At 40.2% G+C, this 26,806-nt stretch overlaps 2 protein-coding genes across 3 annotated transcripts; both read left to right on the plus strand.

Annotated features, from left to right (window-relative positions):
• The first annotated feature begins 775 nt into the window (after window positions 1–775).
• scly (selenocysteine lyase) lies at window positions 776–5,176 on the plus strand. Of its 2 annotated transcripts, none has more exons than XM_020632546.3 (13): window positions 776–887; window positions 1,719–1,821; window positions 2,009–2,118; window positions 2,274–2,374; window positions 2,537–2,717; window positions 2,874–3,001; window positions 3,352–3,507; window positions 3,599–3,705; window positions 3,797–3,833; window positions 4,205–4,288; window positions 4,458–4,557; window positions 4,716–4,791; window positions 4,888–5,176. In XM_020632546.3, exons 2-13 carry the CDS (start codon window positions 1,727–1,729, stop codon window positions 5,039–5,041), a joined length of 1,329 nt encoding a protein of 442 aa, XP_020488202.1. In that variant the 5' UTR covers window positions 776–887; window positions 1,719–1,726; the 3' UTR covers window positions 5,042–5,176. The 2 variants fall into 2 exon arrangements, with proteins under 2 accessions (XP_020488202.1, XP_065812171.1); XM_065956099.1 differs by lacking the exon at window positions 776–887 and adding an exon at window positions 904–1,117.
• A 134-nt stretch (window positions 5,177–5,310) lies between these two features.
• Window positions 5,311–26,719, plus strand: LOC109982330 (espin like). The gene is made up of 11 exons (XM_065956098.1): window positions 5,311–6,095; window positions 7,587–7,777; window positions 9,819–10,005; window positions 10,095–10,277; window positions 10,387–10,524; window positions 18,740–18,904; window positions 19,016–19,145; window positions 19,260–19,426; window positions 21,252–21,416; window positions 22,945–23,903; window positions 25,547–26,719. The coding sequence occupies exons 1-11, from the start codon at window positions 5,802–5,804 to the stop codon at window positions 26,082–26,084; spliced, it is 3,117 nt and encodes a 1,038-aa protein (XP_065812170.1). The 5' UTR covers window positions 5,311–5,801; the 3' UTR covers window positions 26,085–26,719.
• Window positions 26,720–26,806: the final 87 nt, after the last annotated feature.

Consider the following 26,806-nt stretch of genomic DNA (forward strand, 5'->3'; position numbering starts at 1 on the left):
GTGGACTCCTCTCTTTTATATATTTTTTTGCCTTTTTGTTTTTTTTTGTTACAAATTGAGTCTTGACTGTTGTGATATAAATATTGTGATCTTCACACCAGGGTTTAGAACTATTTCACCATAAATGCTTCAGGACTTTCTGGCAGGTGGTGCCCGTTTGATTTTTATTTACTTAATTATTTGCTTTGCCCCTGCCTCCCACCACTGCTTGTATTTAAGTATTGATTTACCCACCAACGTATAAATATATATTATTTTTATTTCATTTTTTACAAATGTGTTAATTAGTTGGTTGACAGCAGTGGAAAGCTACAGTATGTGCGTTACTTCCTGGTTTAAAAAAAAAAAGCGTTGCTTCCTGGTCGTTACCATGGTAGCAGGATCCGAAGTTGCCATATCCACAGGCCAGCGCTTTAATGCAGTTTGTAATAGGTTTTATATGACATACAGTCAATGGTTTTACTATGTCATTAATTTATTAATTCCTAATTTGCTAATCTCTGATTAAAATGCTATTTCGGGATTTTTGGCATGAAAAGTTTACCGATTTTCCGAATGAAAATGATTTCAGTAGGTGATAGTGAAACCCTCTTAAACGAAAAATAAAAACGATTTTAAAGTTTAAAAACGAATAAGGGGAGAGGTCCTGGATTTATGTAGAGATCAAATCTGACATGAAAACTGTTATAAAACATTTATAAAGTTACTGTAGACATTATTTTGAGCGTTTATCTTACATTTACTTTGATGGTTGCTTGTATTTCTCCACCACATCTGGCAACCCAACGGAGGAGCGCTTTATCCACTCATACAAACAAAGCTAGCTAGCTGATGATTGACAATTCAGTCATAAATCTGTTCTGCGCATCTTCACATCACTTCACAAGGTTAGACACAAAGACAATAACTTAAAACCTGCCATGTTATACAAATAAGATCATATCTGACTCATTCGGAGATCTAATTCAAAATTAAATGTCATTTTGTCAGCCAAGTGTAGTTAGCATCACTAGCTAGCTTTAGCCAAAGTTAGCAGATTTCGTGTAAAGAAAATGTGTTTTTAGCGTGCTTAACATCACCTCAGTCTTGCTGACATTGCTGGGAAGAAGAATGACAGGTTGTCAACATTTTCCATTCCTGAGTGTCCTTGTGTTTTAATGTTACCGTGTCGTGAAAACAGGCGAAACTAGGTCAGCCACAGCTGCTGCTGACAGTCTGGATATTATATATATTATATAATATAAAACTACATTAAATAACAGACACTGGACCTATTTTATCTGAATGTTAGCTGCAAGTTTACAGCTGAAGCACAAGACACACGTGTACACTACGTGGCAGGGTGGGAATTAAACATTTACCGACCTCTGACAGATACATGTTAATAAACACCAAGTTCTGAATAAAATGTCATAATGTCATTACAAAAACTACCACAATCTGCTTTATCTGACCAGAATTTAGCTGGAGTCTGGTGTGATTCGCACATCCTGCTACAACCATGATCTGAAAACCGTAAGGACTGAACAAGCTGTTTGATCCTCAGCCTTTCAGCTTTAAAGTTATTCATGCAGGTTTAAAAACATTGTGATCAAAGCTCACTCAGTAAAGACACTATGGGACTATAAAGGACTATAGAAGCTTTCCTTTGAAAAAACACGTTTCTTACTATAACACATTTATTAACCCAACCTACTGAATGCCCTCTTTCTTTCTAGGTGTTATCATGGCCAAACAAACTGATGACATCCCCTTGGTAATGGGCCACGCCTTCACAGACCACCACACGTTTCATCATTATTCAGAAATGAATAAAGAAAGGTAGGAAAGTTTGATTTGGATAAGCCATTCACTCTGAATAATGTGAACTGTTCAACTAAAATAATTCAAAACAACACTGATTATATAGTGTAAAATGCTTTTAATGCTCTCCAAAAAAGTACATGTACTTAACAATATATCAAGTGACTCAACAAATTTTCTCCTCAATCTTCTTAATGTAATATAGGATCTACATGGACTATAATGCCACTACGCCACTGGAACCAGAAGTAATCCAGGCCATCACAGAGGCCCTGCAGGATGCCTGGGGAAACCCCAGCAGCAATTATATAGCAGGTGAACAATACAGAGATTAAACCCGCAGTGAAACAGCTATTGATGTCTTTCTCCGCTCTCCTCTATTTGCACCCTCCTGCCCAACATTTAATGTTTTACTTTATTGTGTAAACAAAATGAAACACCATTTTTGTACAAACTATGTTTATATCAAGGTGCTAAGGCCAAGGCAATGATCAACCAATCCAGAGAGAGTGTGGGGAGTATGGTAGGAGGTAGAGCAGAGGACATCATTTTCACATCTGGTGGAACAGAGGTATTCTTTTTTGTTACTATGCACTTTTTCTTTAGCTACATTTGCCTTGAAATGCATCATCTGATTCTGTTTATATAGTACGATGCTCTCAAACCTTCTGTGTTGAATAGTAGCGTCATGAATGCAACTGTTGTTGATAATAGCTAAGAAATCTTCTTACAGGCCAACAATCTGGTGCTCAACACAGCTGTCGAACACTTCAGGAGAAACTACAGGGCTGCAGAGCAAGGAGAAGGGCACCATAATGGAAGCATTGCCTGCCTTCCTCACATTATCACCTCTAATGTGGAACATGACTCGGTTAAACTAGTAGCTGAGCACCTGCAGAAAAATGGCAAGGCAGGTAGGAAACACTCCTGTAAAGTGTAGTTCAGACAAACACAAGAAGAATAGGATATGTTTTTAGAATATTAAACCTTGGAATTATTTAAGAAGTTGCTATATTAATTATCTTCTTAACATGTTCTTGTTTGGGTAACTGTGCGTCTTCTTTTCACAGATGTGACAATTGTGCCTGTGTCGAGGGTGACAGCCCGGGTAGAGGTGGAGGATATTATTGCTGCAGTTCGTCCTAATACCTGTCTCATCTCTGTCATGCTTGCCAACAATGAGACAGGAGTCATCATGGTAAGATAGAGAATGGGAAACATCACAGCCACTTCTATGTGAAGCTACAATTACATTTCCTCACGATACTGATAGAAGATATATTTTTATCCTCAGAAAGAATGCTAGAATACAACCATATACTGTAGCTATTTTCAAAGAAGAAACTGTTGCTGACGGAGTAGTAAATCCTTCAATGTATCATATATCAAATGTGACATTTTATTTGACCCAAATGTAAAAAAAACATCTTTTTATGTAGCTCTATGTTCAGATGGAGCCACTACCAATTTCCTCTCCCAGTCAGAAGCCAGACAGCTGCCTACAATAAAGTCTAAAATGTCTTGAATAATGATTGATTTTCTTAATAGCCTCTCCAAGAGATCTGCCAGAGAGTAAAATCTCTGAACAAGCAGGGGGAGCGGCTGAGGATCCTGCTGCACACTGATGCTGCTCAGGCTCTGGGGAAAATCCGAGTTGACGCCTGTGAACTCGGAGTGGATTATCTCACCATAGTGGGGCACAAGGTGATGAATAAGTTGTATCAAACATCTTGATAAGAAACAAGAGATGAAACAGAGAAAATGCTTTATTGACATATTTTTGTTATGTTTGTAGTTCTACGCCCCTCGGATTGGCGCTTTGTATGTGAACGGCCCCGGAACAAAAACGCTGCTGTACCCGATGCTGTTTGGAGGAGGACAGGAGAGAAACTTCAGACCTGGGTAAAAGTCTTACATGAGAAAAAAAACAATAAATACCATGATGGCCTGCATGAATCTAAGTGTCTATTTTACGTCTTTCTGAATATTACAGCACAGAAAACACGCCAATGATTGCTGGTCTGGGAAAGGTATGTGTCCTGTTCCATAAATGTAACTGAAATTTTGATGACATGTGAAAAAGGAGAGTCAGATTCTAACCCGGGCTGCACGCTTTCCAGGGCTTTAGCCTGTGTACAGGAGGCGTGCGTACTAACTACTATCTAACCGGCGCCCCTTCATTATTTAAGTCCTTAACGTGTTTGACATGTGAAACTGCCGGTCTTTTTAAAAACGTGGCATGCTATGATGTTTGATTGAGACAGATTCTGTAATGTGCAAAGGTCTACTTAAAGACAAAAAATTATTTAAAAAATGAATACCATTCAGAATGTCCCCTTATTTAAGCACCAAACATGTAATAGTATCATGTATAGCCACTGATGCCTAACATGTCTTTCAGGCTGCAGAATTAGTGACCGCTAATCTGTCTGATTATGAGAGTCACATGCGAAGTATCAAACTTTACTTGGAGGAACGGCTGAAGGTAAGTTTGAAATAATGCATTCTCATTGTGACTGTGAAAGTTGCAAATGGTAATGTCAGATTACAGTGTGAGAAAGTTCATTCAAAAGGTTACTGATTGTGGTTAGCAGATCCTTAAAGTATTCACAATTCCAACCAAATGCCAATCATCTTTTTGTTTTCCTGTTCAGGCTGTCTTTAAAGACAAAATCTGCTTCAACAGCCATTACCCTGGCTCTGATATCCTCCCTAACACATGTAACGTGTCCATCCTGGGCTCTGGATTACAAGGTGATCTCATGACTCATCCATCTATGTCCTATGTCGGCTTTGGCCTAAACGGTGTCCTCTAACCCTACTCCAATGTTAGCCGGAGGCAGTTCATGACCTCTACAGGGCCATTTGTAAACTACAAAGGTTCTGAAAGATTAATGTCTCTGCTGCTTTAGGGTGGAGGGTATTGTCCAACTGTGAGAGGCTGTTGGCCAGCGTTGGTGCCGCCTGCCATTCAGTCAATGGACACAGGTAAAATAGGCGCTCATGCACCTACTATTCTTATTTTCCACACACCATCTTTAAAGTTACATAAACTCCCTTTGCCCTGCCTTGTCTGTCCCTCAGGCCCTCCCATATCCTCCTGAGCTGCGGCGTCCCCACACAGGTGGCAGCTAACGCCCTTCGGTTGAGTGTGGGCAGGGGGACGACTAAAGCAGACGTGGATGCAGTCGTGGACGATCTAAGGGAAACAGTGCAACTGCTGGAAGAAGCACACTGATGGCATGAACAGTCATCCTGGAGGTCAAATGAGGATGTACATAATTAAAAATACATCTGTGTTTATGGTTTCATTAACTGAGCGTGTAAAATGGATGAAATATTTAATATAAGTAATAAAAGGGGAAGAACTGGACGTGACTTGAGGAGCAGTGATATGGAGAGATGAATGTGCTCAGCTGTCATCATGTCATATGAGTAGCTAATCAGCTAATTAAAGTCAGGGGACCTTGATGATTACATACACTTTAAACATTTCAATGAATCTACTTTCAAGTGTTCTGTCACAATTACGTTGTTGCAGATTCATCAGATGTTAAATCATCCACATTGAGAGGAATTTGTTTAACAGTTGTAAAAAAATAACACTCATTGTAATCCACCATGCCTTGGCTCTGACTTCTCCCATTACTTAAGTTTCCGTGCTGCCTCAGCTCCCCCATCTCCAGTGAAGCATTAGTGCGTGTGCCAGCATATGGTCACTGCCACACAAAGGAGAGCAGGAGGCCACGAGTGCAGCGCTTACACCCGTCTTTCATTACCTTTCTATCTCGCCGGCTCTGACCCCCTCCTCTCTCCCTAACAGCCATGCTGGCCAGCTGGCTACTGCTCAGGTGTCACTTTCCTGGCTCGAGAGGAGGCATGAATTTTTTGTTATTATATGAGAGTCAAGCATTAGAAAGAGATGAAAGCCTGCTTGGATGTGAAGCGCTCCAGGGAGTTCGTTTTGTGTGCCATAACCTACTCATAGCAGCCAGGCGATGGTGCTTCACCGGGCCATCCAGGCAGCTCGAGCTGGGGATGTTGCACTCCTGAAGGAGCTTGCATCTTCCGGTTACCTCTCCCAGGCCATCACCGATGCTCAAGGTGCAGGTCCTGTGCACCACGCTGCAAGATGTGGACGCCTGGAGTGCCTGCAGTTCCTGGTGGGAGAGCTGGGTCTGGCACCTGACATCCGGGCCTCAAACAGAGCCACACCAGCACATGATGCAGCAGCTACCGGCCACATCCGGGAGCTGCAGTGGCTGGTGGATCAAGGAGGCTGCAATATAGAGGTAAGCCTTTCCAAAGAGATCAGTCTTAACACAAAAGAGGAGAGAAACATGCAACAGAGCTCAAATGCCGAGTAATGTCCAGCTCTGCAGACTCAGTTGTGCCTGAGTCTAAAATCAGGAGATGACTACTGATGGCTGTCTAACTGATCCCATAGTGAGGTTACATCACTGCAGTAGTAAAAGGTACAGTATGCCTTTCAGAAGTATTACCATCTGATTACATCACATGGTGTTGACTTACTAAGTGTCCATTATGTGGCAAGTGTAATTATGTCCATGCATGAGGGGAGCTCCAGTTGATATGCTATTAGTATGGACTCAGGTGTAGCTCACTTACTGCTTTTAGGGTTCTCTAAATTATACCTACAGTAGAGCTGTTGAGATTAATCAAAAGAACATATCTCAACCTTCTTTGATAATTTTTGAATAAATGTAGTCATTTTAAAAGTAGGAGAAAAGTCATTTGTTGGTCACAGCTTGTTAAATGTGAGAATATCCTGCTTATCATTGTCATCTATTTAATTATATCTACATATTAGATGTAAATATTTATGGTTATGTATGTATTGTGTATCATTTATAAATTTCTATATTTAGAGACTTAAGGTTCTTCTTGAATGTTACTTCGGCAAAAGGCCCAGTTTGACGACATGACTTTGGCCTCTGGGACAAAAATGTATCAATGAATCATTCAAATAATCAGCAGATAAATGATTCGTACAGATCGTTTATAATAAGACCTACCTGATAGTCCTTCCAAGGTTTCTTAAATAATTTAGTTTTCTCTTAAATATTAGATAATCTTATTAATTTTCAAAGTGTAATTTTCAACAACAACAACAAAAAAACACAAAACAACAACAACAAAAAACAAACAAGACAAAACAAGGAAATGATGACAGGACAGCACCTAGATCAAGACTCAGCATGGAACATTTCACAACATACAGTATGTTTCAAAACTACTGTAACACATGAAAAGAGAGATCTACTGAACAATGCCACTAGTTTTTGTAAAAAAAAAAGAAAAGAAAGGAGGGTCGGAACACTTTTAATTAAAAAATAAGCACGAGAAAAGAAGGAGTAATAATTCCATTCAATCTGTTTTTCTATGAGATGAGATTCTAAGGTTGCTAAATAGATGAAATAAAAGTATTGTTTCCCTTTAGTGTGGCAGAGAGGCTGTCCGTTTGTAAAACCTTGTATGTTCTCTGTACCACTGTGTTACCATTGGGGGGTTGTCTTTAATCGTCTAGCAACAGTACAGTGATTTCATTAGGAGAGTGGACTGTGAGGGAAAACCTCACCTTTCTTAATTTGTGGTACTGATTAGTATATATATATATATATATATATAGAAAGAAAGCTGCACCTGTTTGTGAATTACCTCCTCAGCCCTGGAAAGCACAAGTTCTTGAATAAGCAGATACAGTAAAGAAGCATTAATCGTATCAAACTCCATTTAACTCTGAGCTTTGTGATTGTTTCCAGGATAGAGACTCTGCTGGTGCCAGAGCGCTCCACCTCGCAGCCCGGTTTGGTTGTGTGGGGGTCATTGAGTGGCTCCTTTCTGTTGGAGGAGACACAGAGGTGGAGACAAACTGTGGAGCTGTACCTGCTCATTATGCTGCAGCCTATGGGGACCTCACCTGTTTAAAACTGCTTGTTCAACAGACACCTGGGTGGGTTTGCTGTTATGTCTAACTTATCTATGAAACATGAATGATGATTTGTTTTTGTGGTTCAGATTTCAATTTCAAAGAATTTGAATAAAGCAGGGCCACGAACCCACGTAAAAGCCAGTGTGTGTGTGTGACACTGGGTTATCAGAACGTCTTTTGCGTATTTCTATTAAAAATCACAGAAATAATGAATTGAGTGACATCTCCATATGGCTCTGAAACCAGATGATTTATGGCATTAGGGCTACAATCACACAGAGACACATATGTGACGTGTTCCCCCCTCCCATTAATACCTTCCACCTCCTAAACCTGAGACAGCAGCACTTAGTGAGTAATTACTTAATTGTCCTTCATCATGCTTCATCCCCCTGTTACAGGAGAAGAGTATGACTGTAATGTACATGACACATGGCAGGGTCAGACCATCACATGTGACCATCAGTGACCTGTGAATAATACATGTCGTAGACGCTGTCAGTCACATGTCAGCCTTGTGGTTGAAGATCAGTGAGATTATTAATGTAAATGCAGCCCTGAGGTGTGTGAACTAGTCTTAAAAAAAAGGTTTGATGCGGGTTTATAAAGTATATCCTATATAATCACACTACTACTTCCTCTATTTTTTACCTTGTTTGATGTACTTTTTAGTAACAATAGAGAAGGCAAACAAAAATCTTTTTGATACATTAGTTTTGTAATAATATGTTCAGTTTGATATTGATTCTGATTATCCAAAAGTAAAAGAAACTTTTCTACTAACTTGTAAATGTACTTTACAAAGAAAAACAAAAAAGTCCATTAAAAACAGAGAAGTTCACAAGAATAAGAAAGTGTAGTCCCTGTGTGTTAATGATACTTTTAGTATACTTTTCAGAAGGTCTTGTGAGGTTTAAATTCCCTGAGATTAACAAACAACTTCTTAATGTTGAACCATTCTACAATTTAGTAGACGCTTTTATCCAAAGCAATGTACATCAGAGAGTAAAAACAACACAAGCAAGGAGCTAGAGAGGAGGAAACAATGTCTCTAACAAACAGCTTCAAGTCTCATCGGACACACAGGTGCTGACAGGCAGTGCACAGAGGCATAGCACCAACAACATCATCGACATCGGTTCTTGAGAGTTCTAATCAGCATCAAAACCATTCTAAATATCATCATCAATATCATTAAGTTAGGAGGTGTTGATGACAGAGCTGGGTCTTTAGCTTTTTTCTAAAGGTGCAAAGGGACTCTGTAATACCGCTAACAGTAATTAATGTTCACAGTGTAACTGCATCCCAATTTTATACCACATGTGACACTTTGTGCTTATATTTTTTTTGATTTTTTGGTTGGTATTTCCATGCATATAAGTTATTTTATTACTTAACTACCATGTGTTTCCATTAATAATAAAAATAAAAAAACTTGCTCTAACTGTGACTTGCTACTGATGTAGACTTTTTAAAAGCTTATCAAATTCTTCTTTATTTACTTATCAACAACACAAACTTCTAAAGCCTCAGTGATCACTGAAGGCTCAAAGGGTTGCATTTCAGGGATCTAAGGAAAGTTTATTTGGAGGACTTAATTGTTGTTGTCGTTCTCCAGTCTTTTTCTGATACGTCATTAACTAATCCTGTGTGTTCACACTTTCCAAACATTAAACTTAGTTGTTCATATTCATAAAAAAAAAATAAGGACTGCTGAGGAAATTCAACTGTTTCCTGTCTCAATGCTATGTAGTTATGTCTGCTGCTCTTAAACTCTATATAACTCTTTTTATAGTAATAAAAAGAACACATTTGGCATTTTGAAAGAATTTAGAAACCACATTCTGTTGTACATGTACAATGCCAAATCAATACATTCTATTCTGTTAATGTTGTGTAAGTTGAATTGTAAACTGGCCAAACCCTTGATCAAATAAGTGTGTTTTATCTGAGATACAAAATGTTTTACATCGGCTCTGCAACTCATTTTTAATTTATTTAAAGTGTTTATTAGCTGACACTCTTAAATCCAGACCTCTTGTTTATGTTCGTTGGAATTTAGGAGTGTGAACCATCAGACTGGACTTGGTGCTACCCCACTCTACCTAGCCTGCCAGGAGGGTCACCTTCATGTAGTAGAGTACCTTGTGAGTGACTGCCGGGCTGACGTTCACCTGAGGGCCCACGATGGCATGACCTGCCTGCATGCTGCTGCTCACATGGGCCACCAAGCTGTGGTGGTTTGGCTGGTCAGTAGAAGCACTACAAAGGTTTCCTGAATATATTCTATTTAGTTTTTTTTCACAACTTTGATTCTTTTTCCTTGAAACCCAAATAGGCGACCTCTACTGATATCAGCCTGTCCTGCCAAGACAGAGAAGGAGCAACTGCTCTGCACTTTGCTGCCAGCAGAGGGCACTATTGCATCTTGGAGACGCTGCTTCACATGGGATCAAAGGTCATCAAGGATTACTGGGGAGGGACCCCACTTCATGATGCAGCAGAGAATGGAGAGCTGGAGGTGAGATGGAACATTTTCTCATATATTCTTTTGTCGTACTCCAAGTTTTCTCTCATTATACTCCAGTTATAAAGATATATTGTTTTCATTTTCTTCTTCCTTCTCTTAGTGCTGTAAAATCCTGTTGGCCAATCAGGCAAACCCTTCAGAGCAGGATATTGATGGATTAACAGCAGCACAGTTGGCAGCTTATAATGGACACCATGAATGTGCCAGATATCTCTGTATCTCTGTCGTGGAGGAAAATGTAAGCTCTCTACTTCCTTTTTTTTACCAATTTAGGAAGTTTTTTTTATTTAGAAAGGCAACATTAAGGAGAATAAGACATTAAAATGCACAGTACATTATTTGAATTAAACACAAGGTACCTGTGTGCTCCCAATGAAAGAATAAGTAGACATGAAGACATCCCTTAAATGATGTGACTATGTAAATAGTTTAAGTCACATACCTACCCCTATGGCCCTAAGTTACCGCCACAATCAATTAGCATTGTCACCTGCAACAGACCCAGGCTGTGTCGATGCCAGCTAGGTAGTGACAATGCCGATGCTACCTACCCTACCACATAGCCCCGAGGTTAAAGTATAAGCCCAACAACCATTGATTCCACTATTTTATCACCTTTAAACTCTTAATCAAGACAATACTCCAGCTCAGACTTACGTCTTTTCTTCTAAAGTTGCTTTCTAACACACAAAATATTAGAAACGCCTTTTTAAGTCAACTGTAATTAGTCGTGTGATCAAAACTCCCTTTGTGTCAGCACTGCCCAGCTGTTGACTCTGGCATGAAAATCAAAGCTAATTCAGGGAGTACAGTCAACAGCAAACATCTGGAAGGTCTTGGAACCTCGCTGAGTCATTTCTTAATTTATGACATGTATTTTATGCAGGTCAGGCCTGTTGTTCTCCAGCACTGTTGTCTTCCACTCAGCCTGATTGCTTTGCTCTCAGTTTAAGAGGTCTCAGAGAGTGGAGGATGACGGCCTTTGTGTTAATTTAAATAAGGCATTACAGGTACTGATGCAGTGAGTGCTGGAGGAGATTTTGGTTCTCAGTTTGCTGCTGAGGACTCTCTGAGATTAGCTCTTTAGTTTTGTTCAGAGGCACAGCACTCCCTTATGTGACGTGATGAATATTTCAGTGTTTACACCTTTGTTTGTGCTGACGCTGCCTGTACAAGTCATAGGTCAATGAGGTCAAAACTAACTTACATTTAGCACAAATGAATTGTAAGTTTGCCTTGTATATTTTGTTTACCTCAGAGGATTACATTTCATACTGACACGGACATTTGAGCCTAGTGGAGCTGATTTGAAAAAAGGTCAGAGAAAACACTTCTAACTGAAAGAGCCCATGGGGACCACTCTGTCAGCGGACTTGTTGAACCTTAAAGTCCTCATGCAGCCTGTCATTTTTTCTCCCTTTCACACTTCACTCGCCGCCTATAGCGCAGACTACACAGCGATGTACACAGAGTAACGAAAGCTGTCAGCCAATAGACGCCATAAATAAGTTAGCAGAGAAGAGCAGCACTCATACATGAAGAGGATGATCATAGGGAGCCAGCGAGGCATTGCTGCAGAGCTCTCCCTTCAGAGATAATCCTCCCCATGAACAATGGAGAGCTAATTAGCGCCAGGGCTGCTACGACGTCCAACGCAGCCGGAGCTCGCGCCAGCTAAGGGCCTATCAGTTACCCCTCTCCAGCGGCTCAGGTGGAGGGCCAGGGGGCTGAGTCCGTTATGAGATCCACAAGCTTAAGTTTCAGCGTTTTCACCATTCTGATGCCTGGAACCAGCAACTCTATCCCTCTGCGGACTTGGAGAGCAGGATGTCACTGGCTTCAAACACACGTTTGATTGTGTGTCATGTTTTTTCCAGGGACTTGGAAGTGCTATGATTGTCACCTCTGGATACTGCATGATGTGGGTATTAGACAGAATGATGTATCATCTTTCTTTTGAACATGCGATCTGAGGCTTGATGTGAACAAAGAGGTCATCTGATAGAGAACCTTAAACAGCGGTTGATTGATTCAAATCAGCATCATATTTATAGAGCAGATTATTTATTGCTTCTTAAATATATTGTGAAGTTAGACTTTAATTACATTTCTAGGGTGTTTCAGGTTTGTGCTGGGTAGATCACAGAATTCATCAGTTCTTGAGTGTCACTCAGATCATCTCATTTCCGAGCAGTGACCTAAATGGGTCGGGATGTTGACCAAAGAGAGAGAGAGCAGTACATTTGGCCTCTCTGCATGTTTGGATCGCTCACAACGAGGTCAGACTTGCTCAGCTCTGTCAACCGCACTTCCTCATCTCGCTTCTCAGGAACAGCTGCGATCAAATAAACATTGTGTTGTGAGGTTTACTTCACTCACATTTGGGGCTTTTGCTCTCCATTCACAGAGATCAGGCCAAGGACACTTTTTTGAGAACAGTATTTTTAGATTACTTAGAGAGGTAGGACATACTGTTGTCTAATTCATCATTATGCTGTTTAGGATGTTGTGCATTGCTATGATGAACATGATTTAGTAGCTTTTTGTATCTGATATAAAAATATTTGATTGACAACATGAGCATCTAATGGACTTTTGATGTCCTTTGTAATGTCAGATATTAAGACCTTTTTTTGAAGCCCTCAATCCTGTTTCACTTCTGTTCTATTGATCTGTTACAGTGTTACGATGTCTGGGTTCATCGTAGAAGAAGGGGGGTCTATTTTACCATCTATAGTATATTCCAAAACATGTAGGACTCTCTCCCTAAACATATTTCACTTTAACATTGTGTAAGAGAAATCAAATTGCTGTATTGATAATTGATTAATGATTGAAAGCAGCTGTCAGGAGCTTTTGTTTCTTGTTGATTTTGGCGGCTCCTGTCGACAAAAACAATACACCTGCCCCGAAAGAACAACATGAAGCCTCTGCCCTGAAGGCTCTCCATCCACAGGGAGAGGCATGGGGGTCAGGTGCATGCTAAGCCGAGGGGGCCTGGGTGTGCAAAGCAGACCAGCAGCACAGGGTGGTTCTCGGGACGTAGAATGTCACCTCTCTGGCGAGAAAGGAGCTGGTGCGGGATGTGAATTGCTACCAGCTAGTTATAGTTGGGCTCAACTCAAAGCACAGCATCGGTCCTGGAACCAAACTCCTGGATAGGAGTACTTTCTGGAGTTTCCCAGGGTAAGAGGCACCAGGTGGGTGTGGGGATACTCAAGAGCCCCTGACTGAGCGCTGCTGTGTTGAAGTTTTCGCCGGTGAGTCGAGCTTTCGGACCTCGAAAGCTCATCTCTGCTTTTTGCAGATGATGTGGTTCTCTTGGCTTCCTCATGCTTGGACCTCCAGCAGGCATTGGGCTGGTCTGCAGCCGAGTGCAAAGCAGCCAAGATCAGGATCAGCACCTCCAAGTCCAAGGCCATGGTTCTCTGTTGGAAAACAGTGGATTGTTCCCTTTGGATGGGGAGTGAGTTCTTGCTCCAAGTGAAGGACTTCTAGTATCTCAAAGTCTTGTTCATGAATGAGGGTAGGATGTACTGTGAGATTGGCAGGTGGATTGTTTGTATGGAACCGTTCTGGTTCCAGCTAAGAGTTAGCTGAGCCTGAAGGCAAAGCTCTTATTTACTGGATGATCTTTGAATGAACCCATAGCTTATGACCACCTATGGTAATGAGTTAGAGGTAGTGCCGAAATGATGAAATCACAGATTCCAGCAGCCAAAAGGATTTTCATCTGGAGGGACGCTGGGCTCAGCCTAACAGATAGGTTGAGGAGCTCAGACATTTTGTGGGAGCTCAAAGTATAGCCGCTACTCATTCACTTCGAAAGGAGCCAGTTAAGGTGGTTTGGGCATGTGATTAGGATGCCTCCTGGACGCCTACGTTTTGACGTTTTCCAGGTACGTCCAACTGGGAGGAGACCCCGGGGTAGACCCAGAGTTCACTGGAGGGATTATATATCCCATCTGGCCTGGGAATGCCAAGAAAACCCCTTAGGAGGAGCTGGGAAACATTGCTTGGCAGAGGGAAGTGTGGGTTGACTTACTTCGCCTGCTACCACCGCAACCTGAATTTGGATAAGTGGAAGAAAATGGATGGATGGATGGATGACATTTTTTGTTTGAGACAGTGTAATAATTATGTCATACGATGACATCAAAACTTTCTGAACTTTGTTTTAGTACCATTAATAAACATTGAGACAACAATAATAATTGGGAAGCTTTAGCTGTTATCATTGCCTTGTGATGTAATTTCTTGTATAATAAAAAGCCAACAGCAAGATATAGCTTGGCAGCCATGATTGTTATGTTATTAGTCAGTTGTATTACAGTTACTTCCACAGTCACCTCTTACACAGCCATGTCTGCCAGTGATTTTTATTAAAGTAATTAATTGTTAAGGACACATCCAGGGGGAAGAGGAACAATACAAGACAGGTGAAAGCTCTTTCATGAATACCTACGACCTTAATGATGGTGACGTTGGTTTTTATATTATTAATGATGATGATCGTAATGACGATAGTTTGTTTGATAACAACGATTTTAAGATGGTTTCTATACTGATTAGAGCTCTCAAGAACAGCCGTCAATCTTGGGCTGCAAAATAAATAGCAATAAACACACCACAAAAGTCGTAATACATGGCAATGAATAAAAATTATTCTACTAAACAAGCAATGCTTTCTTACTTACCACACGTACATTTTATCTGAAAGAGGAGCCATTCATTAACACCAGTCAAATTAAGTTCTGGAAAGCTATCAGCTACTCTCAGATTAAGTATGGCTAATGTTGTGATGTAAAAAGGCTTATTTTAGATTCTTGAGAATGTGTTTCAAACACAGGTTATGTGTATGTACTTCTTCATCATTATAGCAGTATTGATTATTGTTACCACATGTCACATATTTTTCTCACATTATGCAGGCGTAAGTACATCTCACTGTGAACCAGTTGGTAGTTAGAGGTCTGCATGGTAAGAATAACTTTGGCAGAAACTGACCCAAAAGCATCTGTGACAGGCATGTGGAATAACTTAACAGAAATAATTGAACCTCTTGTTAGTGGTCTGATTAACTTTATCAGATTAACAGTCAGAAACTCCTCAGAGATATGTGTTGATTTTCTAATGAATTACCCTCCAAAACATTTGACAGCTTTTGGGTTAAGGAATGTTGATGAACAGATTTCATTAAATTGTGAAGAATTATGGACTGATTAAAAATAGACCCTAAATGGATTATTTTTGTTGTTGTTTTTCAATTTCAGATTGCCTTTCCAGCTAAGAAGCTGGAATGCATTTGTTTTATTGACACAGAGATTGTATTCAAGTGGAAGTTAGTTCAACATTTTGGCCATAAACTCTTTAAAAAATGTGGCCACACTTTGTCACAACGCTCATTTTGTTGTTGTCAGCTTTTTCCACTGAACCGTCAAACATATCTACTGAAGCTTATGGTATCACATTGTGTTTCCACAGTCAGTACTCACTCATTTGACCCCCACCCTCACAATAGAAAACACCTGATGAATAAGCTCATTCAATTGTCCCAAGTGGAAAAATCGCCTGAACGCGCATGGATAAAATGTCTGTTTTCCAGCTGCTTTGACAAGTCTTCCGCTGATACCTCCCTTCGTGCAACAGCGTGGCCATTGGTTTGTCCATGCATTAGTGACATTACCGGCCATCCTATCCTTTCCCTTAATTATTAACAGCATTCTCCGATCAGAGTTTATTGTTTATTGCCTGGCGGCCCTTGGCCACTGGCAGGGATGCTGATGTTGGTGTCAAACAAGTGGTTGGTGATCTTAAGATAGTATCACATCCACAACACGGAGCAACCGCCCTGGATACCTGTGTGCATGAGCCGAAGCCTCTGCAGTGTCTCTGAACAGTGAAGTCCTACCAGTCAGCACTAAGAGAATAGCTTAAGGTCGAGGTTAGTACATTTTAATGCTGGATTATTGATCATTTCCTCTATTATTTATGGTTTGTGTGCTGCGTGTGCTTGTATTTAATCCTTTTTCTGCTTGAGAACTTTGTTTTTAAGTGTTTTTTTTTATAAGTGATTGGAGGGGCTGAGTAATAATTTTGTGAAATGAAAGGAAAGCTTTGTTCTGTTAACAGGCCCTAGTTGGCAGATGTTTTGGCAGTGTTTTAGCTGTTTTCTGATCAGTTGTGGCCTCTTACGGTTAGGCATGACTAATATTCCCTGCCCATGACCTTAATATATGTTGTCATTGTTGATTTTTGCAAATTGCACATACTTTATTTCCTTTTTTAAAACCTACTGTGTTGCTGAAAATTGTTTTTTTGCTCCAGTATGTTGTCTAAATGATACAGTATTAGGTAGAGGAATAACACTTTTGCTTAACACTTGTTTAGCTACTGTGAATGTAAAGAGCTGCAAGTGTTGGCAAAAACATTGTGTCGGTCTGTTGTTTGCCTCTGAAGCATTTACCTCCATGCAGGAAACCTGAGAGTATTTTAACATGTGAGTGGACATGTATTTACACTATAGTGTTCTGTGTATAATGTACACCCGCTGTATACATTCCACATTGCAATTTATCACCCAGAACGTGAAGGTTTCACATGGAAACAGGTTGTTTTAATGATGGATTTCAGTGTGCAGAATTACAAGACATGTTTTTTAAATACACATGGTGTTCTGAAATACTTCAACCCTCTCATGGCTCGACCCACAGGGACCACAGATTACTGGTGCTGCATGTCCGACAATGAGAGTAGCTGTTTCTTAACTCTTGGCTCCTAATCTGTAGTGATCGGGCTCTTTGTGGTCTTTGATAAAGGGAGAGTGGATCCAGGCCAAAACAGGGCTAGGCTATCTATATTTGCGTGGCAATTGTGATGGGGTGCTGATGAAAACCAAATGCTTTCAGGCCACTGGGACTAATTAAACACACACACAAACACACACACACAAGGGCCGGTTCATGATAGCTTTTAGGACGTTGAACTGTTACAACAAGGGTCGCAAAGGAATCTGGTTCCCCCCTTTCCTTTTTTCCCAGCCCCGTTGTTTATCTATTTATGGATTGCACAACTTCGGGGAAGTTTATTCCTCCACCCGAGCAGTGTCACAGCATATTTCGTGCTGTTCCACATCAAAGTGCCGTGTGAGAGGAAATGGCAAGGACCACCTCATGGACACAAAGCACAACAGCATGCAGAAGCATATTAGTGCTGCCTTTGATGTTTTGGTTGTTAATAATGTCCTTGGAGAGCTGAATTTGATATGCATTCTGCATGGAGTGCATTAGGACAACGCAGGTTCATTAAAGGGGATCTAAATGCTTCCATACATGCTACATCCTCCCTGGAGCGGTGTGAAAGGCTGCCAATTATTCAAGGTTCTTACTATCCCATGCATTTCTTTAGTTCTTATGTCTCCAGAATTTAGCTTTAAATTTTGTTGCTGTTTGCCTGAACATTAAACATTATTTTATTTTGCTTATTTATTGAGTCTCTTCTTTGAGAATTAAAAGTGTATTTCACAAACATGATGCATATTTTTCAAAAGAAAAAAAAAAGTCCCCGTTCCTTTTGTGGCTATGCTAAACCCAATATACATGACCCAAACCTACAATCTGTCGGGTAAAGGTATTTGCTAGAAATGCTAGAAGTAATCAGTGTGTGTTTCATTAGTTATTCGAGTTGTTGATGACAAATAATAACTCCCTTTTTGTCATTGTGCTTGTTGTGTAAAACATTTCCACTCTCACAGTACAAATAAAATCCAAACTGTTAGATTATTGTTGTAAGGTTTTGTGGTTTTTACAACTGTCCTCAAAAGCATTTTTTTTAAACATATAAAAGACATGCACACACTTGAGTACAGAGGTCACCTGAGTCACCTGCTCAAAATCTTCTTAATCTTGTTCCACATGAAAACAATGATTTATGTGTCGACAAACAGCTAACCAGCTAATGAGATAACCTTTCTTATGAAGCTTTATTAATAAAAACTGACTTCACCTCAAATTTAAGGAGACAAAGCATTCTGGTACCTAGAGTTGAGAGAGGGGAATAATATGTGGGACATGAGCCACAGTTTGGATTTGAACCCTGGCTGTGTGAACTAACCACTAAACAATAGAAGAAAATGTAACACAAATCTATCAAGGTGTAGTTTTATACCGGACAATATTAGTTTCCATCAAGGTCAACTGTTTCTCGCCGTCATTGAAGGAATATTTTTACCCTCTTAAATAATCACAACTTTTTTGTCTTTGACTTCCAACCCGAAAGTATTTTATTTAATACTGTAGGAGATTTGATGAGAGAAATAAAATGTCAGTAACCCATACTCTGGTCACCTGCAGGCTGGTGTTGTTAAATTTGGCCATTAGTTATTATTATCAGGGTAAATTGTCTTGAAAAGTCTTAAATCTGATTTTACTTGATTATGATTTATGTGTTTGCAGACTGCCTGTGTGGATCAAAACATTGAGTTTACTGCTCCAGCAGAGGAAGAGCTGAAGGTGAAGCAGGCTGTGTTGTTACAGAATAAGAGGGAGGACTACTACGGCTGCCTGAGCGACACATGCAGGGACGGTTACAGCTCCAACTCACCCATGGATAGTTTAAAGGTAAACACTGTGATTAGTTGTTTATCATGTTTTCCATTTGCACAATTTGCGGTTGTAACCCAAAACAACTTCGACATGTCTTTTTTTCCCTTTTTTTTTCTTCAAAATTAGCAACCTGAGAGTGAGGAGTCCCCGCAGGCCAGATACCCTCAGCCTCCGACTGCACCTCCTTTTTCCTCACCTGCCCAAACAGAGAAAATAAGCATCAACAGAATGGAACAGGTTCATATCGCAACATCTGGTAAAAAAAAACAAAAAAAAAAACAACAACAATTTATTAACAAATACAATCCCTTCAAGAAAAGTAAAGCAACAAACTGCTCAATGCAAAACATGATTCTGATTTATCCTCCAGTTCTTAAAGGTTTCAATCAGCCCAAGGCCGCTGTGAGTAAGGTAACCATCCCAGCTGATAAGACGCCGGATGCAAATCTCCTGGCAGAGAGAAAACTTCTTGTTGACATGAAGTCCATAAATTCTTTGAAACAATCAAGCTTATCGGGAGTCTTCACCGGACAAGCAGTACGTGCAATAAGACTCCTTATTCTGTTCTTCCTTCCGTTGTGAGTGTTTCCTTTCTTTAGTTTAACTCAGTGGTGGGAAGTGTATGTTACACCTGGACCTTCAGCGCTGTCCCATTGCAATTGAATCACCCCCTAATAACCTCATTATGATGACACAGTTATAGGTTATTGTTATTACACGTGATTAGGGTTAGGGTTACGTCATTTTCATAATGAAATAAAACTAACACATGGCTAAACATCTACGAGGGCTACAAATACACTTACTGCAGATGCTACATTTAGAAACCATCAAGGATGAAGTCCTATCACTATTTTGCTTTATGACAGGTTGCTGCATCACAAACAGGCATCACATGCAGCCAAAATATTATGTCATTACCACGGTAACAAGAATATATTCACAACAACCAATCACATTTGGTCCATGACCTCAAACAAGGTCAAACATGCCATAAAACCCAAATCACAGATTTGCCAATGAAACATCATCAACATCAGAAGCAACAACATTAACCATGAATAAAACACATGATAGAACAGTAAAAATGTATTGTTTTTATATCTATTTATTTATCAGTTTATTTGTCAGGGACAATACATTTAGACATTGTTACATCTAATTAAAGTGCATGTGGTGCAATGTATATAGGACTTCTAGCCGTATTTAATTTGCGGTCCTTTTCCCTGGTAAGGCTTTTAGGTAATGACACACGATACAACAACACTGTAAAAATAGACATAAAAACTGACAGTAATGCAGACATAAAATAAGCAGCGACATAGCTGCATAATAAAACAAATTGTTGATAATGACTAACAATAAGAAGTAAAGGAAGTAAAGACACGTACAATAACACAAAGCTGCTTGTAAATCAAAGACAAAGTCCTTCTTTCTTTGTCTTGGAGAATTCAGTCAGCTTGTTGTAAAGCTCCGTTTCCCTGCATTATGGTTCATTTGATTGTAGATCCACTGAGGTTTCTGCTAAAGTTTTCAGGAGCACCAGTGCTTTTAAGTGTCCTGTCGTGCCTTGGGTAAGCAAGTCCGATTTTGCAAAGTCGATCAGGTATTCCCAGCAACACAATTTGCAACGCTCTGAATCTGTAAGTCTAGGGTATATTTTATAGCTGCTAGGCAGAAAGTGAAAGTGGGGCACAAAACCTTCTTCACGATGTCCAACTTCACTTGAAACGTCCTTCTTGAAAAAGGATTTGCCAATAAATCCGCCACTAAACCAGTTTTCTTCTCCTTCAGCCATGTGTTTTAGCTAGCTTAAAAAAAAAATCTATACCTCAAAAAAAAGTGCTTAAAAATCTAAACGTTACCAAAACAAAGTCTTAACAATTTCTCGAACTTCTCGTCCAACAATGTCTAGCTAGCTAGTTTTGAAAAATGTTAGCCTGGCTCATTGGCCAATCAAGCCACACTAAATTCTGACGTGCCCGACAAGACAACGGAAGAAGGCTCTGGAATGTCAAAGAGTACACCCAACATGTCAAACTCAAAATCTGATTGGTAGAGAATATCACAACGCACTATTGTTCCCATTTGCTTAAACTGAAGAGGGATTCACTTGAAATTCTGAAGGCAACACAGGGGCTAAATCTGGTTGGATAAAAGCTGTAATTAAAATGTGCTGCACTGGAAGCAGCACATCTGAGGGAGAGAGTAGCTGTGACAATAAGATCAACCTAATGGGAACTTGACACAACATATTGTATTCATGAAAAACATCAGTTTGTGAATCTGATAGTGTAAAGGCCAGCAGAGAAGGCCTAGCTGGCCCTGATGGCCCACCACTGACTTTACTGTGTCTTTGCAGAATAAGATGGTGGTCCTGCCCACTGAGGAGGCCAACCTGTCGGACATCGACTACCTGGTGCCCACTCATGACGAGAGAGGCCGTCCTATTGCTGAGTGGAAGAGGCAGGTGATGGTGAGACAGCTGCAGGCCAGACTGCTGGACGAGGAGGATCAGAGGAGGAAGGTAATGTCTCTACAAATATCAAACAGTATATTTGATTATACATTAATCTAAATCTTACAAATCTTCAGTGATTATCGTTGTAGCTCAGGCTCATGAACAGCTTGGCCTGGGAATTAAAGAAAATATACATCTGGACTACTTTATAAAAATAAATATAAATTCAGAGATAATGGATGATGTTTACATGATGACTTTACTTTATTACAGATTATAAATAAACACAAGGTATCTTTAATAAAGTGCTTGCTGGTTTTCAGGTGATAACAAGGTCAATATAGGTCGTTTTCTGAGATCTTGAGAAATTAACTCATTATAGCAGAAAAACCAGTGTTGCTATCCAAAAATATTGATCAAGATCTTCAGAAGACAGAAACAGAAATTGCTGTTATAACAGGAACACAGAGTAAAATTAAAAAGTATGGATGTATGTTGGCTACGGGGCTTCCATAGTTATTCCTGATGATCCTGACAGCCAATGCAGGATGTGTTATCGCTTTTGGTTGTCTTTCCATCCCACTTTCCCATTCTACTTGGATACCAAACCAATACCAAAGGATCCCCTGAAAAAAATGTTGTTAAGGATAAACTCATTAGAAGTTGGCTGTCAGGTGTACAGTATGTCTTAAAAAATGACAACACAAGAACATGCTAATTATGACACCTTTTCTGAAAAGTGTTTAATGGTATTAGACTGTTTGTCCCAAAACTTTCAACTTGTCCATGACATCATAATGTCCTGGAGAAACATGCTATGCACACCCCATTCTTATGAACACAATATTTCAAGGGTGGACTGATAAGATTTTGGTAGTCAAAGGTCATGGTCACTGTTACTTGAGGTCTGTCCAGTTATCATGTAATCAATATTTCAGCCACTGTTGGAAAGAATTGTATTACATCTGTTTAAATTTGACTTGTTATCCACTCAAAGGAAAGGTGTGTTCATGTTAATGTGAGGAGTAGTTTCTCCTTGCTTCACCATTCGCCCGATGACAGGTTTAAATTGTTGGGTCTGACTCTATGACACATCTTACCTTCTGACAGAAAACAACGCATGTTTATGGTCCATTTTCTCTTCACTTTTATTCAGTAAAATTTTTAATTTAGTCATTTAGATCTTTTTCTTGAAGGCCTACTTGAGAAAGAAGATGAGTAAATAAAAAGATACATTGATGGACAGGAAAGGAACACTTTTGAAAATTGATGAATTGTTTGCCGTCCTTGAAAAGTGAGTTACAGCCTCTTAAATTCAGATTACTGCCTAACCAGACCACAGTGAGTGATATTTAAATTGTGGTCTTATTTTGTGAATCTATTCCATCATCTTTGACTTTAAATTGCATCTAACCAAAATCCAAACACGTAACACATTTCCAGTCAAGTCATATTTCTGAGGTTTGGATCGCAGTTTTACTGTATCATTACACTTAACTCATTACTCCTCTCATGCCACAACCATTTAAAATTAGAAAAAAAATACTGTTTATATGTCAATCTGAATTTATTTGTGCCCACTCCTCGCTCACAGGAAAATGGGAACAGATATGCCAAAGTCACCTGGAGGTACTCCCAAGCCCACAATGCCATCCTGGGGCCTTCCGGGGAGCTGCTGGCCGAGGATGACCTCATCTATCTGGAGCAGCAGATTGCCAACGTCTCCATGCAGAGGAACTGTGAAGGCTACGAGCTGGAGCTGGCTCGTCTGGCCGAGGAGCTCAGACACATCTTGCCAGCACCCATAGTGAACATCACCGTCAACACACAGTTCAGAAACTTCAAAAGTCACGTTCCTCTTCCCGTGTGGTGTGGTCGAATCTCAGGCATTGTGAAGAGCATGTCTCTGCTCATGACCAACCTGACAGACCAGCCCTACTGCAAGATGCCCAACACCGACCTGATCACTGTGTTCTCTCTGACGCCAGAGAGACAAAACTCAACCAGGGGACGCAGAGAGAGGATAGAGGATGAAATCCATCAGTTCGGAGTCTCAGTAAGGACTCTGAAGTCTAATTTTGAGACACTGAACTCCCCTTCATCAGAAGAGCCAAAGGAGGCTGTCGTGTTGAGTCCTTCCTTGGAACTTGAGGCCACAGAGTCAGACAAACAACCCAAAGTCCTGAGTCCTGCCCAAGAAACAGATCAGAACAGTGACTCCGGCATTGATTATGATGAAAATGTAGCAGATGTCCAAGAGACCACCAGTCTTAGAAAGGAGCGGATTGTTGTGCTGTTTTTAGGCCACTGGAAGAAATCTGCCTACACTGTGACACTGAAGAGCAAGGATGCAGCAGAGAGGAAGACGAGCGGTGGAAACTCTGGGACAGGCAACAAACCTGAGTCGGTTCACCGTGGCAGCGAGGAGAGCGCCCAGTCAAAGATGATGAACAGCTCACTGGGTCATTTCTTCAAGCAGAGGAGTGCTGTCAACAAGATGCTGGGGAACTGGAGGAGCATGATCTCCAGTGTTCCGTCCAGACAGATACGCAGGTAAAGCCACAAACTCTTGTAATGGTACTTTCATTTGTCAGAAACAACCCAAAAGTACACTACGTTTTGTGATTTCTGGAAGACCCTTCATCTTAGTCTTAAATGGTCTTAAATTAATATTTAACATGCAGCCTGTTGAGGCATTGATGATTAAACCACTGACTGCTGCATTCTGTGAGAGCTGTAATCAATCTTCAGCAATTTGACCCGTAAAGGAAGAACATGCAACTTTTTGATCCAGTAGATGGTGTCCTTGAGCACCAGCATGAAACCAAAACAAACTGCTGTTTGGTGACACCTGCACCCCATAGCACACCATAATTAAACACCATTAAGCTCAAGCGGTGGACAAAATTGTCCTTGGCTCGAGCTGCAATTGCCTGTGCAATTGCCTGTGGTCTGCATTGTTGTGTTAGCAGGCTAATGTTAGCACACTTGGGTTAATTTAAAGCTTCACATTGCACGTTAATTGTCACAGAATAACCGTAATCTGAAAAACGCCTAGGCCTACTTGACATTCAACTAAGCAGTGAGTAGGCTATGTTATTATTCTTTTCTCTAGTCCTTGACTTAAACAGCTTTTATTCAACAACACAGCCAGCGGGACGGGCACTTCACACTCATTGTAAACAGTCATGACTCAGATAGGATACACTTCATTTCTGCTTTATTTATGTATACAAATGTGCACATTCTTCCTTTAAAGTACAACATTATATCGTAAACTGAGACAGAGGGAAATATGCACAGACTAATAGGGTCAATACAAAGGACACAGGCCTATACTAAAAGCCAATAGCAGGTGTGCAGGTAGCATAGTGGTTAGCGCGAGCACCTCATGTATGGAGGCTGTAGTCCTCAAAGCGTGCGACCCTGGTTCGAATCCGACCCGTGGCTCCTTCCCTGCATGTCATTCCCCACTCTCTCTTTCTCCCTCATTTCCACTGTCTATCTGTCCATTGTCCTTTCTCTAAAATAAAAATAAAAAGATGCACGATTAGACCTTAACAAAAGCCAAGGGAACCTAGAACAAATACGTTCTTAAATCTCTTGGTCCTGCATGCTGGCAGGCTGTATTTGCTGCCAGATGAAAACATCTTCAACTCCATGAACGTATAATGACTGGGATCAACCAGGATTGACTTGGTCCTCTTTTAAAGACCTTAATCTGCACAATGTGTGTTAGGTGTGTTAAGTGAATGCCAATGTTACACTGTGTCTGCTGGATGTGTAAATAGGCAATCACTTGGCAACAATTTTGCAAGGCTAATCAGGTTTTTAGCTGCTGATGAGATGATCTGCCCCAAGTGGAAAAAATGAAATTAATTCAGCTTTAAAGTCCTGAACTTAAGATTGGTTCAGTTTGATTACCTGTACGTAATTACTGAATATCCATGATACAAATTGGAAAATAAAACGTTAGACAGAATAACAGTTTTTCTTTAAATGATTTATGTAGTATTAGAACAAAGCTGATCAATCCTTCACTAATCAGAAATGAAATCGGACATTAAAGTTAAGAAAAAGGCAACATATTACACAATAGTTCAGCATGGGAATAATAATAAGTAGAGTAGTGTTTATATGCTTTAGTGCAAACAAGCGTTGATAAATCTTGAATAACCATTCATTGTTATCTGCAGACTCCACAGGCAGCAGGCCCTCTACTCCCCTGAGCAGTTCCTGCCTCGTTTGGATGGGGTCCCGGTGGAGTACGACAGTCTGACCCTGGATCTCTTCATGCTGGGCTACTTTCACATCCTTGAGCTGGAGCTTCCTGTGGACGAACGCAAGATGAGGCACCTGCTGTGTTTCGAGGTGTTCGATCACGTGGGGAGCTTTCCCTGGGAGCTGGTCAGGGACTTCCACAAGGCCGTCATGCAGGACATCGAGGCCGGGAACCGTGAGTGGAATGACGGCTTTGAGGACATCAAAGTGAAGTTCTTTGGAAACACTGTGAGTCAGTCTGAAAGCAATGCAGAAGTTGTGAAACATATCCTCCCAGAGGTTAGACAGGTCCCTAAAGTCATTGTGCAGACACCCACACCCGATGAGGGGATGCTCCACAGTGGAACGGACATTTCTAGTTTTAGCAATGAGGAGATTTGTAAATACATCGACCGCAGTTTTGCTTTTTGGAAGGAAAAAGAGGCCGAGATTTTTGATTTTGATATTGAGTAGTTGCTTGTGACGTCTTTTTTTGATATTTTTTGTATGGTTTGTAGTTTGATCAAACGAGGGCTGGGTATCACACCCTAACCCCAAACGCTGTTTGAATTATATTGGGTTTTTTTAACTATCAAGTTCTGAAACTAGCACAGAATGCTTTGCCAGGTTGTACACCTTGTTTACTTCATTTATCAGATATTGCTTGATTTGAATTGTGATTTTCTTATTTTTATACTGTTTTATTAGAATCAGAAGTTTGCACTAAAATGCTCATTTTTAAAAGATGTTCAGAAAATTTATTATATTATTACATTTTTACTGAATATTTTGGTACTTCTGCTCAAACTCAGTTGTCAAATTAATTTCAAACCATACTCATCAACTCCATGACAAAAAAAGAGGAGTGCCTAAGTTGTAAGTGTGTGTTTATTTCTGAGTAAACATATTCATTTTAAGATTAGGATTTTTTATTTGATAAGAAAAACAAATCATTGAAAATGTCCCTAACATGCCCATAACATGATCTGGTGAGAAACGTACTGGCATTACTATGAAATAAACGATTACACTGATTACTCTTTTCCATTATTGTGTGTATGACCTTTTTATTTTTAACTTCTTCTGCTAGCTCTCACCTTTTGAAGGCCCCCTTTTTACAATCAAATCTCAAAAACAAATCACTACACAGACGAAAAGCTTCTTGTTTAGCTGAATTACTAACTGTTGTGAGAGAA

This window comes from Labrus bergylta, chromosome 6 (genome assembly GCF_963930695.1).
Source record: "Labrus bergylta chromosome 6, fLabBer1.1, whole genome shotgun sequence".
Taxonomy (NCBI): domain Eukaryota; kingdom Metazoa; phylum Chordata; class Actinopteri; order Labriformes; family Labridae; genus Labrus; species Labrus bergylta.